Source organism: Thamnophis sirtalis, unplaced genomic scaffold (assembly GCF_051295495.1).
Source record: "Thamnophis sirtalis isolate CommonGarterSnake01/CBP01778 unplaced genomic scaffold, rThaSir2_p1.2 scaffold_10, whole genome shotgun sequence".
Classification (NCBI taxonomy): Eukaryota; Metazoa; Chordata; class Lepidosauria; order Squamata; family Natricidae; genus Thamnophis; species Thamnophis sirtalis.
In genome coordinates, this window is record NW_028261390.1 from 16,486,031 (window position 1) to 16,511,527 (window position 25,497).

The 25,497-nt window shown below is 38.7% G+C and overlaps 1 protein-coding gene across 1 annotated transcript in view; it reads right to left on the reverse strand.

Annotated features, from left to right (window-relative positions):
• The window catches only part of UNC5C (unc-5 netrin receptor C), a 348,175-nt gene that overhangs the window by 5,053 nt on the left and 317,625 nt on the right, over window positions 1–25,497 (reverse strand). The window contains exons 13-16 of the mRNA XM_087724118.1: window positions 21,618–21,851; window positions 14,181–14,330; window positions 11,972–12,136; window positions 629–807 (exon numbers count right to left, since the gene is read on the reverse strand). Coding sequence (XP_087580244.1) covers window positions 629–807; window positions 11,972–12,136; window positions 14,181–14,330; window positions 21,618–21,851 — 728 coding nt within the window. The remainder of the gene's footprint in view (window positions 1–628; window positions 808–11,971; window positions 12,137–14,180; window positions 14,331–21,617; window positions 21,852–25,497) is intronic.

Genomic DNA, 25,497 nt, shown 5'->3' on the forward strand with positions numbered 1-25,497 from the left:
TTTGGATGAAAAGATATGATCATTTTGTATAGCAAGTCTTCAGCTACAATTTAGATGGGTACCCCAATATCGATTGAGACAATTGTTCCCATAGACCAGGGGTGACAATGATTTCATTGAGGGCTGCACCAGGGTTGTATTTGACTTTGGGGTGGGGGTGGGTGGCCAGGGTGGACGTGGCAGCTCAGCCGCACCCATATTAGGAGTGCCTGCGGTGGCCCAAGTGCTCTGCCAGTGAAATTGGGCTCCTGAGCTCCGATTTTGGCTATGATAGCCTCCTGCAATCCTCTGCCACGTACGGCCCTCCTGAGCTCCATTTTTGCTTGCACGGGCACTGCGAGCTGGTCTTTGTTGTTTGCAGGCGACCCCACAGGCCAGATCTAAGCATCCCATGGGCCACATCTGGCCTCCGTGCCTTGAGTTTGACACCCCTGCCATAGACCATAAGCCATTATATGACTTAATCCTACACAATATCCATGGTTATTGACACAAACTTCTGTGGAAAGAAGTTTTTGAAGAGCAGATTTCTCTTACTAGTTTCAGAAGAATCAGCAATGCACTGCTAGCACGTATGAAAAAGTAACTCAACTAATGTCAAATTTACGTTGAAAATATGCTTGCTTACCTGTCCAAGTTGAGTTTGTGGGCCAACATCCTCCAATCGTGGCCTCTTGTTTGAGGAGCATCTAGACTACTGCAAAGCTTCTGACGGATAGGAAGAGGGATGCTGAATGCACACGGTCCTACTACGGTTGTAATGGTGCTTGCTGGATCCATAAGTGGATATTCAATGCCAGTAGGTTCCTGCATACATGAAAAGTAGAAAATATGGCCACACAATAAGCAAGGAGACAGAATTAGATTAACAAAGAAGCCATCTGTGAAATATAAACCCTTTGGGTTGTATTAGATGTAAAGTAATGGCTATGAATCTTTGGAAGTTCTACTTTTCTACTACCTTTTACTAGAAAGGCAACATAAAATACTTTAAAATAAACACTTAAAATTACTAATACCCTCATATCCCTCATTTGAGCCATAGCATCTAGGGAATTTTACCACTGCCTGTTGCAGCTTCCCCTATATAGTGTCACAACAACTTAATAAATTAAGCATAGTCTTAATTTTAGAAAATGGCCTGAGACACAGTCATACAATTCTCTACAATCTGGTGGTTGTAACAATGAATGTTTATTACCATCCCAGTGGAACCATAATGGGGCATTCATGTAACAATGAATAAATGAAACAAAGTTTGTGTTTGGCTTTCAAATACCAGCTTCCTATTTACTTGCTTACTTTTCTTTTTTAATTTAAAAGATTATCTGGAACAAATTGGGCACTACATTCTCTCCAGGGATGAAATCCACTTAACTTTGCTACTGGTTCTGCAGCAATGTGAGCATGCGCAGAGCGTCAAAAAGGTAAGGTACACTGAGAGGGGGTGGGAAATCCACTGCTGTCTAGCTAATATAAATCACGTGTCACAGCTAATTGTCAGAAAAACCAATTTGCCTGAACCGGTTTCATTTTTTTTCTACTGATTTGGGCGGTACCACCACAAATGCGCGAACAACAAAAGCGCGCCTGACTAAACCGCGGTGACAAAACCGCGCCGACAAAACCGCGCGACGAATGAGCGATGAATTAGCCCTAAAGCGCGCCGACAAAAGCGCTCCGACAGAAGCGCGCTGTAACGTAATCCTAAACCTAACCCTAACCCTAAACCTTACCTTAACTTAAATCGCGCTTCTGTCGGCGCGCTGTTGTCGGCGCGCTTTTGACATCGCGGTTTTAGCGCCGCGGTTTTGTCAGCGCGCTTATGACATTCGCGCTTTTGTCGGGTCACGTCTGCGGGTGAACCAGTAGCATTTTAACTACCAGTTTGGGCGAACCAGTAGCATTTTTACTACCGGTTTGGGCAAACCAGTAGCATTTTTACTACCGGTTTGGGTGAACCAGTAGCATTTTTACCACTGGTTTGGGTGAACCGTTTTGAACCGGAAGCATTTCACCCTTGAGTCTCTCCTATGCTTATATCGTCCTCATATATAGTAGGACGCTGATTTTTTTTACGTTGCAATTGATAATTAATATGCCAGGAATGACTTGAGGTATTTTCACTCTTCTTTAGTGGACTATCCTTGACTAAACCCAAAAGTGTTTTTTTCAAGAGTCAATTGGAGGAGCAAAACATCTTCAAAGAAAAACCACAACAATCCAGTTGCCTTTTGAAAAAGGCAATTGAGTAAAGGTGTCCCTGCAGATTTCCCTTTGTTAGTCATTGCCAACTATAGGAGGCGGTGTTCACCTCCATTTCAAAGCCATTGAGCTGGTGTTGTCTGGAGACCATTTCCATTGTCATATAGTCAACATGACATCATGGAATGCTGTTAAATGGTACCTATTTATCTACTTTCAAACTGCTAGACTGTCAGGAGCAGGAGGCAAGGACAAGGTCGCGTAGCACTAGGGTCTCAAACATAAATTGTCGGCTTTACAGCCAACAAGCCCAGTGTCTTAACCTCTAAGCCACCACACTGCCCATATCCTGGAATGCTACAAGCAATTCATTCCATGTGTTGTCCTTGAGAGAATTCCACTGTGCTGCTGTTAGAGAACAATCCTCGGTCAAAGACACTAATGGCTATCAATGATGTATGCAAAGAGCTTAGGATTCTATTTCTGTTTTTTTTAGGTAGGCTTTTCAGAGTTGGAAAAACTCTTCTTTTTAAATCTGCCAGTCACTGCCATAGTCCTGAACCAGATAGATGAGTACTCTGACAATTGAACAATTTCTTCCATCCTAGGAATCACTCATTTTTCCTCTCAAACGAAAGTATTACTAAGCATCAACAAAGCTGAGAAAAGGCCAAGTCAGATCATACTTCAGACAGAATGTATGAATAGTTTAGTATGGTATTTAAAAAGTGCAGTGAGAGTGGTGCAAAATATTTTTTATGCATAGCAGCCTGAATAATTTAGCCTGAAATGCTACCCATTGCATTTTTTACAGATTGTTCTTGGCCATAAAAGATAAAATTCACAAGTCTTTTAAAAAAAGGAAGACATTTCTGTAACAAGAAATGTCATAATAAAATGAAGATTTGAAATCCATTGGTTATACTACATTGAAAAACCAAATACCTCCCCCACCCCAAATGAAATACAAATAACAGTGTAACTATAACCAGTGCTGGGATTCAGCCAGTTCGCACCTATTCAGGAGAACTGGTTGTTAACTTTCTAAGCAGCTCGGAGAACAGGTTGTTGGAAGAAATCTCATTTTGTTTTTTTCCCACTTTACAGGGCTAATCCTGTAAGGAAGGAAGGAAGGAAACATTCTGGTGTTGTTTCTAGCCTAATCTTTATTGCCCTGCTTACAGAAACTGCCTCTCCGGTTAACCCTCATTACAATGTAATATTGTAACATTGTAAGCTAAGGTGAGAGTGAGTGACGTTGAGTTGGCCATGCCCACCCAGTCATATGACTACCGAGCCACGCCTATCCATCTGGCCATTAGGGCAGAGAACCGGTTGTGAAATTATTTGAATCCCCCACTGACACAACCCTGGGAATCCTGGTAATCCTGAAAATGCTCACATAACCCATGGATACATAATATGAAATATTTCAGATCAATTTACAAGGTGTAATTATCTCCATTTAGAGACAATTCATTTAGAAATGTGGAAATTAAGAGTACAACACTATCGTCACCACCACCTCCTTCTTTATAATACAGTCGTACTATGCCCTTGCTTCTTGCTTCTTTTCTTGAGAAAAGTACTATACTGCTTGGAAAACAAGATTATGTATAAGCCTGGTAGAAGCAGAACTGTGTTATCAAAATTCTGTATTGTAGTAATACATATATAGTATGCATACACACACACACACACACACGAATACCCCTTTACAAGAAAGCCTTAGATGACATTTACAGGAGATGAAACCAATAAAAACTTATTGTTTCAGGATCTTCTATCTCTAGCAAAGCAAAGGTTATGTTGTTGGTAAACTGCTAAATAATAAAAAGGAATCTGCTTTAAATGTCAGTTTCTTTATATTTCATCTACAGGTTTGAGCACAGCAGTGTTTCAGAACTCATTTCAACAACTAAAATCAATGTTAGACCTTGTCAGTGTCACAGTATAGTCGACATCAGAGAATGTAAATAAATTTCACCTGTGTAGTGAATGAAGCCTGACATAGGTGGATGTGGTTAGATCAAAATGATTGCTCACAGACTATATTCTATACATTAGAATTGCTAGGGTACTTTTTCCAAACAGATGACAGCAAGAACTTCAGAGACATAGAAAAGGGATGAGGTTTTATAGATGCTATAACAATAAAGACTGATCCCATATTCCTATTTGGACTAAAATCCATAGTAGAGAAGGAAGACCAGTTTTACTGGCTGATAGGCATTTTGCACACTCTTAGCCAAATTTGTCATGTGGGTGCTACTGACTTTACAAAGTAGGAATTATGTACTTAATGGTGCCAGGCTGCTGGGTTATAGTGCCTAGAGCAGTGTTTTGCACCTTTTGCAATTTTAAAAGGGATAGTCTTTAACTTCCAGAATTCCCCAGCCAGCCATGCTGGAAGTTGAATTCTGGGAATTGAAGTCCATGCCTCCTAATGTTGCCATGGTTGAGAAACACTAGCCTGGACTTTAGAATAGAATAGAGTTGGAAGGGACCTTGGGGGTCTTCTAGTCCAACCTCCCTGCTTAAGTAGGAAACCCTACACCACGTCAGACAAATGGTTATCCAACATCTTAAAAACTTCCAGTGTTGAAGCATTTACAATTACTGGAGGCAAGCTGTTCCACTGATTAATGTTTGAATGTTGAATGTTTGAATGTTTGAATGTTTATTTCATTTGTATGCCACCCTTTTCCCCCCGAAGGGGGACTCAGGGCGGCTCACAACTCAAACCAGGGAAGGGGGATACAGACAAATTAACAACAACACAAAACAACACATAATTTAAAAACACGCAACAATAATACCATTTGAGATAGGGGCAACGGTTCTTTAGCCCCAGGCCTGTCGGAACAGCCAGGTTTTAAGGGCTTTGCGGAAGGCCTGGAGGGTGGTGAGGGTGCGAATCTCCACGGGGAGTTTGTTCCAGAGGGTCGGAGCAGCCACAGAGAAGGCTCTCCTCCGGGTAGTTGCCAGTCGACACTGGCCTGCGGATGGAATTTGGAGGAGGCCTAGTCTGTGGGATCTAATCGGTCTGGTGGAGGTAATTGGCATTGGTAATTGGTAATTGTTCTAACTGTCAGGAAATTTCTCCTCAGTTCTAAGTTGCGTCTCTCCTTGATTAGTTTAGTTTCCACCCATTGCTTCTTGACCTGCCCTCAGGTGCAGAAGTGGGATTCTATTGGTTCTGCCCGGTTTGGGCAAAGCGCGTGCTCAGTGACCCGGTTGTTAGACTGGTTGAATCACATCACTGCTCAGGTGCTTTGGAGAATAGCTTAACTCCCTCTTCTTTGTGGCAGCCCCTGAGATATTGGACCACTGCTATCATGTCACCGCTGGTCCTCCTATTCATTAAACTAGACATACCCAATTCCAGCAACTGTTCTTTATATATTTTAGCCTCCAATCCCCTAATCATCTTTGTTGCTCTTCTCGGCACTCTTTCTAGAGTCTCAACAGCTTTTTTTACATTGTTGCAACCAAAACTTCTGAGGTATTTTTCCATATCCCTCTTGATTATCCCTTTCTTTCCATGTTTTCAACAAATTTATTGCTTTCCTGTACTCTTAAATTTGTCTGATATCTGATAAATATGCTAACACATTTCATATACAAATGTCCTATGCACTATAATTTAAAGGGAACTTATCATTCAGATCCCAGGCATTATCACTGCTGATACCACAAGTCCCATCTACCCTAACCCTTGTTCCCTTCATGGAGCATGATCAGTTTTATGAATTGCAAGAAGGCAGTAGGAAATTTGGAACTTGAGCACCAGTGATAAGATTTCACACTGGACCATGAAACATATTTTACAGTACATCAAAGTATTGATCATCAACTGTCAACTTTCCTTTATTTCCCAAAATGTTATCATGATCCGTATATCCAAAAACCAGAACTCTGAATTAATAGATAAAAAATAATTATCACTTTGATATCCTGAGTCAAGATATTCATTATCCCATCTCTCAAAAACCATCTAATTGTCTTATTGACATTTTTGCAATACTGGGAACAAGGACTGGAAATGGTGCTGTGCCTTGAGCTGGTGCTAAATTAAAAAAAATCATCTCAATGTTACACTAAAAGAAAACAAAGGAGATACACAGACAGAAAGAAAGACAGACAGACATTCATTCACTCACTCACAAGTCCAGGTAGACTGGTGCTTTATATATGGCTTTATATATAGCCTGCCAATGAGAAGAACTTAACAGAACTGTGTAAGTTTCATCCCTGCTCAGTTGCTAGAATTACTGAGGAGATGTGAAACTATCAAGCCAGTATTTCTCTTACAAGACAGAGCAACCAAAACTCAGAACTAGAAAGATGGGTTTGGAAATTGCTCTGCTTAGTAGGGAAATGGGCCAGACCCAGATTTCCAATATTTCCAGATGAATAGCAAATTCATTTGATAGGAACAGAAGGAAATTTTCTCTACTACTTAACAGGGATTATGACATTGGAGTGACTAAAAGGAATCTTTAAAATGCCTTTTCTCCTAAGGTGCTAAAGCAGAGTTAATGGAAAATGATACCTTTATCCTCTTCTTTGGTTATTCTACATTATTGGGCAGCTGTGTACATGGAGAAGACGGGAGGGTTCTTGTTACAGCAGAGGTGTCCAACCTTGTCAACTTTAAAACTTGTAGACTTCAACTCTCAGAATTCCCTGGCAAGCATGAATGGCTGCAGAATTGTGGGCGTTGAAGTACACCTGTTTCAAAACTGACAAGGTTGGTCAGCCCTATTTTAGAGTGACAAAAAGGGACATAGACAGCCATGGAGGAAGAAAATGATGAAATATACTGTGTTTCTTTTGACCCCTTATAAGCGCTTGACCTGCTTTTCAGGGAGGTCTTATTATTTTTGAGGTGCAGGAGGCTGTGAGTGTTGTCACCTCATGGCTGCTGCTGTGTTGCAATATTTTCAGGGGGGCTTATTTTCGGGGGAGGGCTTATTTTAGTGCATGCGCACAAAAGCCCGTTTGGGCTTATTATCTGGGGAGGTCTTATTTTCAGGGAAACAGGGCCTCAGGAGTTCATGACACAACCATGACTTATGTCAGATGGGGGAGAGCAAGTAGATAAGAGTGAAGTTTTCTGCGTGTCATCACTGTGGACATGCCATAATTTAGACACAATCCTTGTTTCATGTAGAAATCTAAGAGGAGAGGATACATAATTTATTATGCTGTGATTTTAATCAAAAACAGAAAAAAACATGAGAACTGGTAAAACATTCCAAAATATAATTTGAAATGTGTTTTTTTTTTAAATTCATTCATTCATTCATTCATTCTTCAAATCAGCACCAGTATTTTTAAATACTGATCCTTCGTTCAACAAAAAATAATAAAACATTGATGCTTATTTGCCTTCAGCATTGCATTTGGGTGCCCAAATGCTTCATGTGGAAGTGACACTGTAGCAATAGGAAAGGACAATCTCAATAATATAATACAATGACAGCATTGGTGCAAAAATCAGTTACTGCTTTTTGAAAGGTGAACTTTATCAACAAGACAACTATATAATGTAATATGGATTTTCTGAGGTGAAAATGAGTCTGCCATAGTGGTTGGAAGCAGCAACTGAAAGGAATTGTAAAGTTTGTGCTTCCCCAACTGGAAACTTAATCTTCAGATCCTGACACTCCCTTTGTGCCCCCAGTGTATGTTCTGGTGGAGTGAAGCAAATAGTTGCTTTTTCTCCTTTTCAAACGCCGCAGTACAATTATCATAAAGAAGAAAATGGCGCAACTTTGTATGCCCCATAATATATAACCAGTCTGCTAGTCTAATGTACTTATATATAATAGCTTTTTCAGGGTGATTAAGAAAAAAATAAACAAATAAACAGAAATTGTTCTGAAAGACAAAAAAAAGTTGAGCCATTCCATGGATTTCTTTTAATTTTTAGGGTAGATGATCAGATGAAAATTAACCTGACTTTTTGATCTGAGCATGCCATATTTTAAGCTTAATATCATCTAACAAGGCCTTCTGAAGAATTAGTTCTCATTGTGGTTAATAATTAGATGCCCCTTTTTCATAAGTGTTGTAATCTGTACACAATACTGTTGTGTATTTTGAAATGACTATATGATCAGATTTGATTAGTCATTGCTTTAAAATATTTCATAATAACTTTTAACTTCTTAGACTTTTCTAGCTTGAGGATTGGTTTCAGTTACACTGATTTTAAGGTTATATGTTTCAAGAATTATATTCACTGATTACAATTTTAATACATTTACAATAAATATGCACATTAAGGTCATTGGTCACTGGACCAGAAAATGGATTTAAAAGATATAACTAGGGGTATAAATCTGTAAAATCCATGGGATAATAAAGAAATGAGTTGGAGAATGGTGGCTCATTATTACGGTTTTCACCAAAAGTCCACTTGACAGAGAGATAATTACAGATGACCAAAAGGTATGTGATTTATGATGGGATGGGATAGATAGGATAGGATACGATCGAATTGAATCGAATCGAATACTTTGTTGGCCAAGAATTTGTCTTTGGTGCAGAAGCTCTCAGTATACATACAAGCAACAAAGTGATATAATCATAAGATACCAAAAGGAGAAAATAGTGGAAAAGATAAGAAGGATAATAGTAATTCAGACATACTACATGGGTAAATATCCTTAGACACAGGACAGTACTTTGCTAATTAAGTGTTCAGCAGAGTGATGGCTCAAGGGGGAAAAACTGTCTCTGTGTCTAGTCATTTTGACATGCAACACCCAATAGCGGCATCCAGAGGGAAGGACTTAAAACAGTTCATGTCCAGGATGTGAGGGATTTGTAGATATTTTCTCAGCTCTCATTCTGACTGGGGTAGTATACAGGTCCTCAATGGAAGGCAAGCTGGTTGCAGTTATTTTTTCTGGCAGTCCTAACTATCCATTGAGGTCTGTATGTGTCCTGTTCGGTTGTTGCACCAAACCAGACAGTTAGAGAAGTACAAATGACAGACTCAATAATTCCTCTGTAGAACTGTATCAACATCTCCTGGGGCAGTCTGAGCTTTCTGAGTTGATGCAGGAAGAACATTCTTTGTTGTGCCTTTTTAATGATGGTTCTAAGTGTTAGGTGCCAGTTTCAAATCCTGGGAGACTATAGAACCCAAAAAACAGAATGTCTCTCCTATTGATACTGTGTTCTTTAATATTGTTAAGCGGTGGTAGAGGAGAAAATCTCTTTCTAAAATCCACTATCGTCACTACAGTTTTCAGTGTAAGGATTGGCAAGCACATTTGTTTCATTCATACAATGAAATACATACTTTCAAAAGCAGACACACCACTATGTATAAACCAGTGGTAGGATTCAAGTGTTTTTACTACCGGGCGTGGCATGACTTGGTGGGCGTGGCAGGGGAAGGATACTGTAAAATCTCCATACCCACCCGGTTAGCTGGGATTCGGGAGGCAGAGAATAGATGAGGGTGGGTTCAGTCAGAGGTGGTATTTACCGGTTCTCTGAACTACTCAAAATTTCCACTACCGGTTCTCCAGAACATGTCAGAACCTACAAAATACAATCTCTGGTATATACTATGTATGTCATTCAGGGTGGTTTCACACACGTGTGAGAAAGACATGCATGTCTCTACTGCTCCTTGATGACAAGGAAGAAAAAAGGCACTTCCATATTCCTCGTTTTCCTTCCAGTCAATATTTTGCACTATCATAATTTTTAGATATGGTGTCATCTGCTGCTACACAACTCTTATCAGCATTTTTCCCAGCCGCCGCTGCATATGGAAACTTACACTGTAACAGAATTATGAAATAAACCTTACTAAATCTCGCATAAAGTCTTTACACTGATGCCACTGTCCCCTTTGAGGAGAAAAATGCACACAAAAGGGGGATTTTCTTAATCTTTTCATTTGTTTTCTCTGTCTGATCCACTTTTTTCTTTATCCACCAGCACTTGCAGTCAGAGGGAGCATTTATCAGAAGGACCGCTGGGTCTTAGCCTATCCTGAATTTCTGTTGCTCCAGTTGTTGCTGGAGTTGTGCAGTTATTGAATGACACAGACCTGCTGGGCTCAGAAATAAAAACACCATCCAAAGCCAGCAGGGGTGGAGCTGTGTGGCTCAGAGATATGGCCAGCAGAACAAAACTGATGGCTGGTTGCTATGGTGCTGAGATGCCAGGATCATTCCTTATTAATGTCAGTGAGGTCTTTCATTGGAGTTGTTTTTAACTGAAAAGGCTGGCAAAAGTCAGAAAGAGAGCACCAATTCTGCCACTGCAGGAAGCAGAAGGAAGGCCAAGGAAGTGGTTTTCAAGGCTAGCACTTCATTCTGGGAGATAGAAACGAGGAGGAAAGGTTTCAGCCTAATCGCTTTTTTGTCCCCGATTGTATAGCAACGATGGCAGGGTTTAAAACACTTTCAAAATAAAATTACATTTTAATGAGGGTCGTCCTGTTTTTATCCCATTTATGTTCCTAGGCAGCCAAAAGACCTGTTCCGCTGCTCAGGTTTGAGTCTGAATTAAAATTCGCAAAACCAATTGGATTGCCCATAGTCAACTTAACACTATGACAGCTTTATTAATTATGCTAGTGGGCTGTCCAGTGGTGGGATTCAAATTTTTTAATGCCAATTCTGTAGGGGTGACTTACTAAATGTAGCATGGCTTGTTGAGCATAGCAGGGGAAGGATACTGTAAAATCCCCATTTCCTCTTGATCAGGATTTGGGAGGCAGAGAATAGATGGGGGCAGGGCCAGTCAGGGGTGGTATTTACCGGTTCTCCAAACTACTCAAAATTTCCACTACTGGTTCTCCAGAACTGGTCAGAACCTGTTGAATACCACCTCTGGTGCAGTCACACCTCCATAAGCCAAATCTGAATTGCAATAGTGGTGAATAGTAGCAAATCTGAATGTATTTCCTAGTACGGATAATAGTGACCAAGGACATCTTGATATAGGAGAGGCTGCAACTAGCAGAAATTGCTGCATATCAAAAATGCCAACGGAATATCTAAACTTAACATCTCAGTTGTGCTGAAAACTAGGCCCTTCATAAACCCTCATTTCTCTCTTGCCAATATTATCTTTACTTTTCTTATGTGTTCATTACATAAAAGCATTTCCAGACAAAGTCATCCTTCTGTCATGTTGCTTGATGGTTTTATTTCATTAACTTCAATGAAACAATAACACATGTCAATCCTAGTGGGTCAGATCAAGAACGTTTGCATACTCTCAGCTTCTATGCTATTTCTTTGATTTGTAGACAATGACTATCTTCCTTTGAGGATTCACCTAGGAGTGGGATTCAGCTGGTTTGGACCAGTTCAGGTGAACCTGATGTTAATTTTACATCTGGTGCACTGAACTGGTATTTGCAAGGACTGACTGGCCCCGCCCATTCAGCCCCTTTTAGGAGTCTCCATGCAGCCCGGTTTGGATGCCCGGTAAGTGCAGAGCTCTGGGAGAGTGAAAAATGGGCCTCCTGGAAATTCCAGAAGACCGGAAACAGGCCTGTTCTGTCTTCTGGAGAGCCTCCAGAGCCCCGGAGTGGCTGTTTTCACCCTCCTGGAAGCTTGAGAAAATCCTCTGGAGCCTGGGGAGGTGCGAGAGGCCAAATAGGGCACGCCCACCATGGGCACGCCTACCCAGCAACTGGGCAGAGAACTGGTTGCTAACATTTTTCATTCCACCCCTGGATTCACCCAGTTGTGAGAAAAATGAGAGTGGAAAGATGCCTCACCTCAGACACCACACAGTTGAGTTGGAATATCTGTCCCTCTCCTTCCACCTGCCGTATGCAGAGTTTGCATACCAACTCCAGTGTGTTCAGGCTGAACCTTTCCAGGGTGAAGGTACAATGCAAATTTCTTTGACATCCACTCCAGATATGGTAAAATGGAATTTCCTGAAGAAGAAATAACACTGATAATAAAAATGAATTTCTGATTTTTCACTTAGTCAAAATCTATGTTGGATGTAAATCTCATCCAGGTTAATGTAATAATTGATGAAATATAGTAAGAGTAGAATGGAAATAAATAAAAGAGTAATAGTTCCATAGTAACAAAAGTAACAAAATGCATAATTAAGTATATATTTAACATGTTTGTTCTCCAGACAAATATGCTCCAGAATTTTAACCATAGCCTAGGAATTCTGGGAAAAGAAACTCCAATTATTTCAAATGGTATCTGAGAATCTAAATCAAGAAAAAAAGTTTCTAACATAGATTAAATTTAATGCCAAATGACTGAGATTTATGTAACTGATACTTATTAAATTTCCACCACTCATTTTTACGTAAATTCCCAAAGAGATTTCTATCTTTATATAATATTTGCATTATAAAAAAGAGGTTAATTCTTGGAATTAACAGCAATGAAACTGGGTAGACAGATAGATGGATTCTAGCTATGTTTCATTTGTCGTTATATATAAATTATATATATATATATATATATATATATATATATATATATATATATATATATATATATATATATATATATATATATATATATACACACACACATACATACATACATACATATATATACATATATATATATATATACATATATATATACATACACATACATACATACATACATACATACATACATACATACATATATAATTTCATATACAATCATTTTGTATATTACAAAAAAATTATCCATTGTTTCTGTAATCATATAAATCACCAACTGCAAATTTTATTTATTCATTTTTACCCCGGGTTATCATTTTATAAGTAATGCAAGGCAGTGACCATGCATTATACTGCTACTTCTTCTATTTTCCCCATAACAAGAAACCTGCGAGGTAGGGCTAAGACCGTGATTGGTGGAAAGTCATCCATCTGGCTTTTATGCTTAAAGTGGGACTAAAACTCCCATTCTCCCAGTTTATAGGCCAGCATTCTAACCATTCACCGGACTGGCTCTCTCACCCAAAGGCAATGCTCAAGATCTGTGGAAAGCTGATGGTACACCCTTCAATAATTATGATGAGGACAACACATAAGTATAGTTCTGTTGAACTATGCCAAGAGATATTTTGCTTATTAGCTGACTATACTTTGGTATACTTGCATATACTCTGTTTCCTTGAAAATAATACCTCCCTGGATAATAAGCCCAATTGGGATTTTGAGCACATGTGCTAATATAAGCCCTCCCCCAAAAATATTGCAACACAGCAGCAGCCATGAGGTGACCACGCTCGCCGCCTCCTGCACCTCCACGAAAATAAGGTCAAGTGCTTATTTCAGAGGTCAAAAGAAAATAAGACACTGTCTTAGTTTCGGGGAAACCAAGTAGGAGGCTTCGTCTGAAGTACTCTCAAACAACAACAGATAATAGTGAGCCATCAAGACTAATAGTATTTGGCAGATCTGTCTTCTATTGGTTTTCCCTATTCATTTTTTTAAAAAAGTACCTAAGTTAGTGGCTATCATCTTGTCTTGCGGTAATGACATCTGCAGGTTAATTATACATGGCTCAGTCATACAGTCTATTAACCCACTAGTTCCTTTTCACGTACAGCTCACAACCCCTTAGTGTACATGTGAGGTTAGTGATAGTTATGCATCGGTTTACACTTACTTAAATGAAACAGATCTGTTATTAAGTTGACCCCTCGTCCAGTTTAAAGAGATCCCATTGCTATCTGGTTGATGTTTTCAGCGAACTTGGTCTGCTCACTGTGTACTCCTTATCAAGATCCTTTATGAGCATTTAAAAGTACAAACCCCAATACACATACCAGCAATGCAAATAGAATCATTTAACCAAACAATGCAGCAGCAGGTGTTAAACATTCTTTTATCCTTCTCAAGTATTCAGCAATTTCAGAAATCCTGTATTCCCATTTGACTTTGAAACACTGGATGGTGCTTAATATTGCAAGAGGGCTGATGAATTCTCATAGAATTTGGCAATTCTTACCTGGTATTTTGCTAGTAGTTTACTCTTCCATAGGGAATGAGTAATATCGTGAATAGATAAGCGAAGATTATGAGTGCTACCCTTAAAATGTAAAGCCTTTGGATCCTCCAATAATTGTCCACCCATTTGCCTCTCCAACTGCAGCACTTCCTGAGAATTGGAAGAAAGACAGAGTACATTTAGCACGCTATTAAAAGAGTCATATAAATTAAAACAAAGTTGTGCACCACGCTCTATTTTGTGAAGCTTAAGATCACATAAATTGGTCATTCATTCATTCATTCTTATAGCACCCCAATTATAGCCAAATGACTTTGGTGCCTTACAATTCTAAAACCTTTAAAAAAAAAATAAAACAATAAAAATATTCACAAAATAATTTCACACAAACAACAGCCGTGATGATAAATCAATGGATAGCAAAACCAAGTAAGGGGATCCTAAATACATTTGGAGCTCCAAGCCCAGCTACATAGATGACTTTTTAAAGCTTTGCAAAATGTCAACGGGGTTGGAGCCATTCTAATCTCTGAGGAGAGGTTCTCTAAGGGCTACAGCAGAAAAAAGCACATCAGCTGTATCGCTGAAAGAGCCACCAGAAATACTCACCAATTGTATCTCTGAAACAATATTATTAGTTATGGTACTATGTTTTATAGATGAAAGCAGATTTGAACCCAAGGTCTCATTGCTCTAAATTTAGTTTTCTGTTCTGTACACTGAAGCATTATATCCTCATAATGACTCCTAAATAGGTTATGGAAGGATCAGAACAGGCAGGGGTCGGCAACTTTAAACATTCAAAGCGCCACAAAGGTCCTAACCAGAAGTCCCCTCCCATTCAATTCTGGAGCCAACTGGAAGTCTGGTTTCCCTACCATAGAGTCTCCACCTAGCGCAGCATTCCTTTTCCTCTACCTGTCCTAACCAAAAGCCATATCAATTGGGAAGCCGACCAGAAAACCCACCCCTCACAATAGATACTCCTGGCATGCCATGCTCCCCCCTCCCCCGGAAGCTGCTCTCAAAATTGTGGCACCAACTGGTGAGGGTTAAAATAGCCACATGCGGCTCCAGAGCTGTAGGTTGCTGATCCCTTAGCACAGGGAAAACATTTTGCACCAAGAAAAACTTCCTTGATTATTGCAAGGAAGATATCTCTTATACAAACCGATTGTAGGACACAGCTAGAATCTGGTCAACAAGATAAGGTAAGGACTATATACAGTCCTATTCTGATTCAAACAAGAAACACCTCATAGGATGACTTGTACGGTATATTTACAAGGATTTTGCAAATTGATCCCATAAATCAAAATTAACGTAATTTCTATTTGAATATTCACTAACACACACACACACACACACACACACACGTGTGTGTGTGTGTGTGTGTGTGTGTGTTGTATTTGAGCTGATAAATAAATCAGCTCAAATACAACAGAAATGTAACAAAGGCAACAGTAAAAATATTGGCTTTCTGTCTGGATGGTCTCCTGTGATGAGCCGATAGACAGAGAAAGGAAGCAGTAAGTATGTGTGTGTGTGTGTGTGTGTGTGTGTGTGTGCATATGTATATATGTGTGTATATATATCTTTCTGTACAATTGCCAATAATAATCCAAAGCAGAAGAAGACTTCCTACTAAAACCATAATTAGAGGAGCAATTCTGCACTTCATAAATGAAGGTAAAAAGGGACTTTAGGTCATACATGTAACACCTGTCACAACTCCTGGAACCAAACTTATCTTTGGTCCTGGAAAATGTAACCATTTCAAGGACTTTCAGACTTTACTTATCTATGTGAGTATCTTCACATGCAGTCCTGTTAATTCACTAATTGGATTTTACAAATCACATTCACGGGGTGCCTCACCTCCCATGTATGCACGTACACTACACACATAAAAGAAAGGAAAATATGTCTTTTCTTCAACATACAAGATCATTATGATGATCATGCTCACAAACTATTTAGCATAGCTGAGAAGGCTGTTGTCCCCAACTAACCTGACAATTCTTAAAATCAAAATGGTGTTTGCATTTAAATGGGGGGGGGGTAATTAGAAAACTTTTAGAATTACACTCTGCCAGTCAGTTTTAATTTATTCCAAGAACACCTTAATTATCTTGTGAAGATGCCTAAAAATCAATAATTTTATTGCTATCAATGTTAATTACACCCAAATTATATTCCTGAGTTGTCAGAATGAAAATTCGCTGTATCTCCTTATGGTAGTTCAGTGATATATTCCTCATACAGACTATATACTGTTGAGCATAATTAAGATTCACTTAAACAGGGAGATTTAACAACACTGTGATCATTCTTATATAGTAATCCTACTCAACGTTTCAAAGCAATTCAATACAAGCTTGAAAGGAAGATGGATATGGATAGACAGTATTTCTAGTTTCATGTTACAAGCAATGGAATGAACATTTTAAGGTTTTCCTTGCTTTTGGTTTCCCTAAACTTGGAAAATTTGACATTAGGGATTTTTTCTGAGTGAATAAGGGAATAGATCACAGAAAGAATAAAGCTTTTTCTTGGTTCATGAATTGGATTACATGTAGGAAGAATTAGATTCAAGTGCTGTTTGAACCATCACCAGGTAACACTACTAATAATCTATATATTAAAAATGGCTCTGTGTGTGTGTGTGTGTGTGTGTGTGTGTGTGTGTTTGTATGTGTGTTCCAGCATAACTCTGGAATGCCTCGAGCAATTTCAACCAAACTTGGTACATAAATAACTTACTCTCTGGAAACAATACTGCGGGGGTAAGATAATCTTAACACCCCTCAGGGTGTATACAATACAGCCTGTTGTGCCTTAAAATGGCTTCTACTGTAGAGTGTAGTGGAGTTGCCATGGTAACGGCTTCACAGTACTCCACAAGGGGGCTCCCTCTGGTAAGGGGGAAAATCCAACATTAGAAATTAGGTTTAGGTCAGACATTTAACTCCTATAAATAAATACCCGGGCAACACCAGGTTATCAACACTAGTTATGTAATAATAAGTAATTTTACTTGGAATAGCTTGTATTCTGAGACAATATCTTTACATCACCAATACTGTATTTGCCTATCCAGGTCCTTGGGAAGGACTCGGTAGTGTCAGGCTCAATTAAAATGCCAAATCCACTGAACATCTGGCTGACTATGCAACCAACATAGCAACAATAATAGTACTTTTTATTTTATTTTACTTTACTTTATTTTATTCCTTCCTTCCTTCCTTCCTTCCTTCCTTCCTTCCTTCCTTCCTTCCTTCCTTCCTTCCTTCCTTCCTTCCTTCCTTCCTTCCTTCTAAAGTTCAAAACAATTTCAGCATGTTTCAACTTACTCAAAAGAAACACGTAGTGTTATAAAATTCAGAGGACTGATTTAATCTGAATGCCTTACAGTGTTTGTACGCCGCCTTGCTATTTTTTTTTGTCAGGACACATGTTTGACATAAAACTAGAATAAGTAGGCAATTGTACTGCTAACTTCTTTTGAGGCACCTATCCTTACTTTCATCTAGTGTTACAGTACTAAAAACAGCTCTAAATGGACTTGCTGTTTGGATACACATTTATGGAAGTTTGCTTGAAGGTCTCCTTGGTGCTATGCACAACACTCCTGGAATGTACTGTGACTTGCCAAATGTTTCATAATGCTTCTGTTGTCCTATGCTGGTCAAATGTATGGTCAAGTATGACAGGGGGCTTTTATGCTCTTCAGTCCCAGGATAAGGCTATATATAAGTAAGCTTTGGATTTATTTAATCAGACTGGAGTACATTAACTTGTATATTATTATAATTATACTCTTTTGTATATTAATGAATACAACATTAAAAAAGTAGGATGTGTATCTATGTTAAGTACCTGAATTCCTAAAAAAAACCATTTGGCTCCATGGAAAACCCCCCAAAATTTGGAACCGCTTCACAGACTTTCTTGTATAAGCCAGCAGCTTAGTTGCCTCTATTACTAATTCTCAGAAGACATTTGTTTGCATATAAGAAGTCGAAAGAGTACAAGAAAAACGCCTACCGATTCTGTGGGCCAAAATTGGCAGATAAGAAAAAAATAATAATTTATCTCTGGGAGACTAAAACCTTGACACTGCTTAGAACTTAATCCCATTTTAATGAGTTTGAGATGCAAGCAATAATATTCTAATGAATAAAATGCAGTCATTTTCTAACCATCAGCTTACCGCCCAAAGAAACCACATGTGGGTTCAGAAAAGTGTTGCCAGCTTGTATTCCATTGCTACAGGCAAATAATTGTTTGTAAAAGTTTAAGATCGTGTGGTACTATCAGGTTTGGTCTATTGTTTCTATTTAAACAGGGGCTGTATTTTTTATGAAACTCTATAAAGCCCTAAAATTGCTCTTGTAAGGTGCTAGACTAAAGAGGATTTTTAAAAAGCTATTTATTTTGCCTTTAAACATGCATATGACTTGTTTTTATTGTTCTGTGGAGTCTTCATTGCTCTCTGAGCTTGGTTGTTTCCTTGCACACATTTCATTACACCACTAGATAACATCATAATGAAAGCACTAAGGACTATGAAACTAACACTGAATTACAGGTATTCTCTTCTACTTTACAGTTATATCAAGTGTTTCCTTATTGTGTTTAAAAGTTGCAGAAGTCAGACCCTTGTCCATTAAGTAACACACCCTGACCACTGTATTAACTGAGAGACACAATGTAAACGGCGTACTATATCAGTGTACTGCTACCACTATTACTAGTGGTGCAATAGTAATAATAACAGTAATAATTTATTCAATTTATTCTATATGCACTAAAGACAAATTCTTTGTGTGTCCAATCACACTTGGCCAATAAAGAATTCTGTTCTGTTCTGTTCTATTCTATTCTATTCTAAAAGGCATTGCAAATGGCAGCTGGAGTCACATGGATTTGCAAGCAATGTACAACAATTCAGTTTTAGGAAGACTTTATGGATATATTTACTAAACCCTTATGTAAACCCGTTGAGAAAAATCCATTCAATAGACAACCTATAAATAAAGACTCAATAATGCTGTGCTTAATCATGGATAACTGCACCCATAGATTCCAACTGCAAAAGATGTGACAAGCTGTATCTGATGGGCCGCGATGGCACAGTGTTTAGAGTGCAGTACTGCAGGCTACTTCTGTTGACTGCCAGCTGCCTGCAATTTGACATATTGAATCTCACCAGGCTCAAGGTTGACTCAGCCTTCCATCCTTCTGAAGTGAGTAAAATGAGGATCCAGATTGTTGGTGGGCAATATGCTGACTCTGTAAACCACTTAGAGAGGACTGTAAACAGGGGTGGGTTCCCGCCAGTTCTAACAAATCTACACTGCCATTTAGAACCGGTTCCAGCTCCCTCCCCCCGCCCGTCTGCAGATCATCAAGATGAAGAGCGAGAGGAGGAATTCTAGGAGTTGAAGTCCACAAGTCTTAAAGCTGTCGAGTTTGAACACCCCTGTTTTTTTTTCTAAAGGGTTAGGGGTGCAAGGGTCTTGTAACTTGACAGCTTTAAGACTTGCGTGCTTCAAATGCCAGAGTTTCTGAGCGAACATTTTAGTTGCTAAGCAAGAGCGTTGTTAAGTGAGTTTCACCACATTTCACAAATTGTCCACGCCCACCCAGTCACATGGCCAAAAAGCCACTCCCACAAAGCAGGCCACACCTACAGAGAGGTTCTAAAATATTTTGAAACCCACCACTGACTGTAAAGCATTATAAAGTGGTGTATAAGTCTAAGTACTATTGCTATCTCTGGGTGTGGAAACCCTGCTGTGAATTAGTTGAATTCACATGAATGGATAAGATTGTGGGTAGGAATACAGAAAGCACCAATGTTGGATCACTTATGTTGCAAATTCTCAGTGGAAACACTGCAGAAAAAGTTATCTAACTAAGCAATACAACAGCAGGCATTGCATTAACAACCCTGGAGGTTCTTTTATCATTATAAAGTATTTACAAAGAGGCATTTATATGTTTTGTTCCTCTGGAGAGCTGGCACTTTGCATCAAAAATACATGAACCAGCAATTAAATTTTTGAGCACCTTATGGCCTTTTAATAATGCAAATATCATGGAATCCAGATTACCCTGCAGGTAAACAAAAGAATAAGGCATTCTGGGACAAGAATTAGCTTATAATGTGAGGGGAAAATGATGATGAAAAGGTCATTGTTACATTTTAATCTGCATTTTTTTCTTACTCATGTCCATCTTTTGTTATAAAACAGATTAGTGGGCATTTGCAAGAAAACAACGGTAAAGTCCAGAAGTAAATATTAAAGCAATCATCGCCTCTTTTTAATAAAGAGATCATAACTCCATAATCCCTTGCGGGGTGGAGTCTGGGCAACAGAATGGAGAGAAGTGTTTACTGGCCGGATTGTTGTTGGGGGCAATATGCTGACTCTGTAAACCGCTTAGAGAGGCCTGAAAGGCCTATGAAGCGGTATATAAGTCTACTGTTATTGCTATTGCTATTGCTATCACCAATGTGGAATTTTATTCAGCAGATATATTCTCATTGTGTCCAGAGAGAGATATCTGTCTCTACCTAAGATCAATCCCACAGCGTCCTGATTGTGAGGCGAGAGCTGCACCTCTAGGCCACCACACCACTCAGTAAATATTAAAGCAATGCTGTGGTAGTAGTAGTAGTAATAATAACAACAACAACAATAGCACTTAGACTTATATACTGCTTTACAGCCCTCTCTAATCTGTTTACATTGTCAGCATATTACCTTCAACAATCTGGCTCCACATTTTACCCTTCACATCCTGCACATAAATTGTTTCAACTCCTACCCTCAAGACGATGCTATAGAGCACTACACACCAAGACAACTAGACACAAGAACAGTTTTTCCCCAAACGCCACCACTCTGCTAAACAAATAATTCCCTCACCACTGTCAAATCATTCACTAAGGCTGCATTACTATTAGTCTTCTCATCGTTCCTATCACCCATCTCCTCCCAGTTATGACTGCAGGACTGTAACTTTGTTGCTTGTATCCTTACAATTTATACTGATATTGTTTCCTGATTGCTTATTTGTACCCTATGACTATCATTAAGTGCTGTACCTTATGCTTTTTGACGAATGTATCTTGTCTGTTTATGTACACATATGAAAGCATATGCACCAAAGACAAATTCTATTCTATTCTATTCGCGACCTCGGAAGGATGGAAGGCTGAGTCAACCTTAAGCCTGGTGAGATTCAAACCGCCAAATTGCAGGCAGCTGGAAGTGAGCAGAAGTAGCTTGCAATACTGCATTCTAACCATTGCACCACCATGGCTCTTGGTGGCAAGGTATAATAATAATGGTACTAAGAGTAATAGCAATGACAAGAAACGGCGGAGGAAAGAGAGACCATGATGATATCAAAAATGAAAATTACTTTGAGGGCATCCTGGGTGTCATCTAGACAGTAGACACGGATGTTGTATTCCAAGGAGGAGCAGATCAGTGGCCCAAATATGGCCAGCTTCAGACGTTTTGTGGCTGCTTTGGTGACTGACTGCCCTACTAAGGCATAGGTGCTAAGTGTTTCTGTGAGTATATGGCATGCCTCTGGATCCAACTGGATATAACATGGAGTAGTGAAGTTTTCTTCTCCAACTGCTACTACATCCTGAAAAGATCAAAGACAATTGAATAAGAACAATTTAAAGGCTTGGACAATGTTGATATCAGTACATCCTATTTAGGCAATCATATTTCCAGTTATGATACCATGGAGACATGTAAAATATTTGGAGAAATCTGAGAGTAATTGATATCAAGCAAAGTGTGTTTCAGGAAATAGAATTCAAATAAATTAGGGACATATACTAGCTTCCAAAATACTCGCTCACTTATTTGACTATTATTTACTGTATATAATATGTTTTACTAATATTTTAAGTAAGGGTGGCCCCAACTTATTTTTATTTTCAGAAGCATATTAAATTACTGTATGTTTGAAGCAGTTAATCCTTCACCATGCAAGGATTCAAATCCAAAGTTTTCATAAAAGCATACATGCATGTTTCATTAAAGAGAAATATTCACTCAATGAGTTACAAATGTATCATGATATATACATTACAAATATAGAATAATTTTAACATGGCGAGAAATAAAGATGGAAATTGACATTTCCCAAGGATGGTGTAGGCAGAACCATATACATCAGGGCTGTCAAACTCCCGGACCATGGGCTGGATGTGTCACGTGCTGGCCACACCCATGCCCGGTTTAGCGACGGGGCAACTTTGAACATATTCTGTTTAAAAAAAAAATGCTCATAAACCACCGATAAAAAGTAATATCTATTAATCAGGAAAAGGTAACGGTTCCTCTTGCACACAGGGGGTGGTGCTCATCTCAGTTTCAAAGCTGAAGACGTCTCCGTGGTCATGTGGTTGGCATGACTAAATGCTGAAGGTGCACGGAACGCTGTTACTTTCCCACCAAAGGTGGTTCCTATTTTTCTACTTGCATTTTTACATGCTTTCAAACTGCTAGGTTGGCAGAAGCTGGGTCAAATAACGGGATCTCACTCTGTTACGCGGCGCTAGGGATTCAAACCATTGAACTGCTGAACTTTTTGATCGAAAAGCTTAGCGTCTTAGCCACTGAGCCACCACATCCCTATCAGAAGAGGAATATAGAAAAGAAACTTTCCTATCTTGTTGCTTGTGTAGCACTTGGAAAGGAACAGAGGAAGAAGTAGGAACATCTCTTAAACGTATACATAGGGACCAGGCATCATGTGAAAAAAAAAAACCTCTTATTTTGAAGAGTACTTGTCTGATACTCAATGCAGATATAACACCCAAGTGGGTGTTGCATACAAGCAAAGAGGAATAATACATGGTGTCAGAAGCTTGTTCAAGATTGCATGCTCACATGTACAACCATCGATTGAACCAAAATAATGAGTACATATAACGCTGACTACATCAGCAAGAGTTTTCCTAGGTTGGAATACCTGGAAATAAAATGTGGATCCTTATTTTTATATATTTAATTTTTTATATTCTTTCATAGCAAATGGTTTACAAGAATATTCAATAATGAAATCAAAGGTGTAGAAAATAACAGAACTTCGTGTACAGGATAAAAGTTAATAGCATGGGAAAACATCAAAGGGAAAACATGACATGAATCTTAATTTGATCAAAAGCAAGAAAAAAATAAACAGAAAAGAGTCTACCAAAGAAAACTCCCTGGGCAGGATGACAGTACTATGAAGTCTCTAAAGGTAATTTCCATATATCTTTCTGTAGATAGTAAAAGTGTTTCACAAAAACCCTGCTCAGTACAAATGGAGAAAATGACCACAGCTCCTTAACTGGGCCTAGAAACTGATAATCAACGTAAGCAGGAAGCATTAGATACCCTGAAATACAAATTCTTCCAAGATAAGTATAATACATATCTTATCACAGAACTACAGTGTTTGAAAGGGCTTTTAGGACATTCCCTACTGTCAAATCCCTTTGCAGTATGTGCAAGAGACAAGAAATAAAGAACCTATCGTAAAAAATTGACTGACAAGATTTGATCTCTTGTCAAGATACCCTCAGTCAACAAGTGTCCATTTTATGTATGTTGAGTGTATATGCGCGTACCCACATACTTTGCTTTATCTCCTGTTTTTCTGTATGTACAGTTCTCAAGGTAGCTAACAACATTTAAAATAACATGGACATACAAGATAAAACAACTCCACATATACCATGGAGTTATATAACATCCTTCATATTCAACGGGGCATCTAAAAAGATCTTACGTGAAGTTAAGCAAAGAATGGCTATTCCAGTGACAAATTAGGTTCTCAATTTTGTATGTTTAGCAATAGCAATAGCAGTAGACTTATATACCGCTTCATAGGCCTTTCAGGCCTCTCTAAGCGGTTTACAGAGAGTCAGCATATTGCCCCCAACAATCTGGGTCCTCATTTTACCCACCTCGGAAGGATGGAAGGCTGAGTCAACCCTGAGCCGGTGAGATTTGAACCGCTGACCTGCTGATCTAGCAGTAGCCTGCAGTGCTGCATTTAACCACTGCGCCACCTTGGCTCTTTAGTTTCTAGACAGTTGAAAAGCATGTTTATTTTACAAGTCCACTGCTTTATATTCTGAACATGAATGGAAAATTCCACAAAGAATCAACATAAAATCAGCATATTAAAGCCCAGATATGATTTTAGAACTGAATTATCTGGTATTTTATTCAATTGCCATTGCTATACAAGTAGCGAACAATTCAAATGCATTTTATGTCAAGTGCATTTTACAAAAAAATAATTATACAAAAAGTCGGATTTTCAACAGAATTGCAACACCTATGTTTTTCTTTTTTCATACCAATATGCTACCAGGAGTAAATCTAAAAGGAAACAGTACGTGTTTCTTTAGAAATAAGTACAATATTAATCAAACGTGTCCCCAAACTAACAGTGAAACATTGCTGGCTGCTTTAGTGAAGGCAGAGATTTATTAGCAGGTGCCTACCGCAAAGCAACGTACAGGTTGCAGTCCTCCATTAATAATAGTTCATTTAGTGACTGTTTGAAGTTACAACAGCATTGGGAACAAGACTTGTGACCACTTTTCACACTTATGGTCATTGCAACATGCCCATGGTCACATGATCAAAATTCAGATGCATCGCAGATAAATCACATTTATGAGAGTTGCAGTGTTCTAGGGTGATGTAATCACCTTTTGTGACCTTCTGAAAAGCAACATTAATGGGGAAGCCAGATTCACTGACCAACTATGTTACTAATTTAATAATTCCAGTGATTCACTTAACGACTGTGGCAAGAAAGGTCATAAAATGGGGCAAAATTCACTAAATAACTGTCTTGCTTAGCAACAGAAATATTGGCTCAATTGGGGCCATAAGTCAAAGACTACTTATATTTTGCTTTTATACAAAACTTCTTTGGACATATTTCCAACCACTTTAGAACCACTGAGTAGATAGAAGAGTTATTAATACCATAAAACTGGTCTGAAGATATTTTTTTTTAAAAAAGAAAGTCCATCATACCTTATCTTTTTCCCCCCAGTCTTTCAAGTATAACATTAATGTTAGATTAAAAAAAAACAGATAAAAACATTTCAAGTAATCATAAATTATAGCACTTAGGTTAAGATGGAAATGTCTGAACTACATGTGCCTCTTTTACATCTGTGTTATTGATAGGGAAGATCTAAAGAAGAACTGTTTTAATACTTGATTGAATGGGATTACTGCATTTTGTTTGATCAGCTTTTATCTCT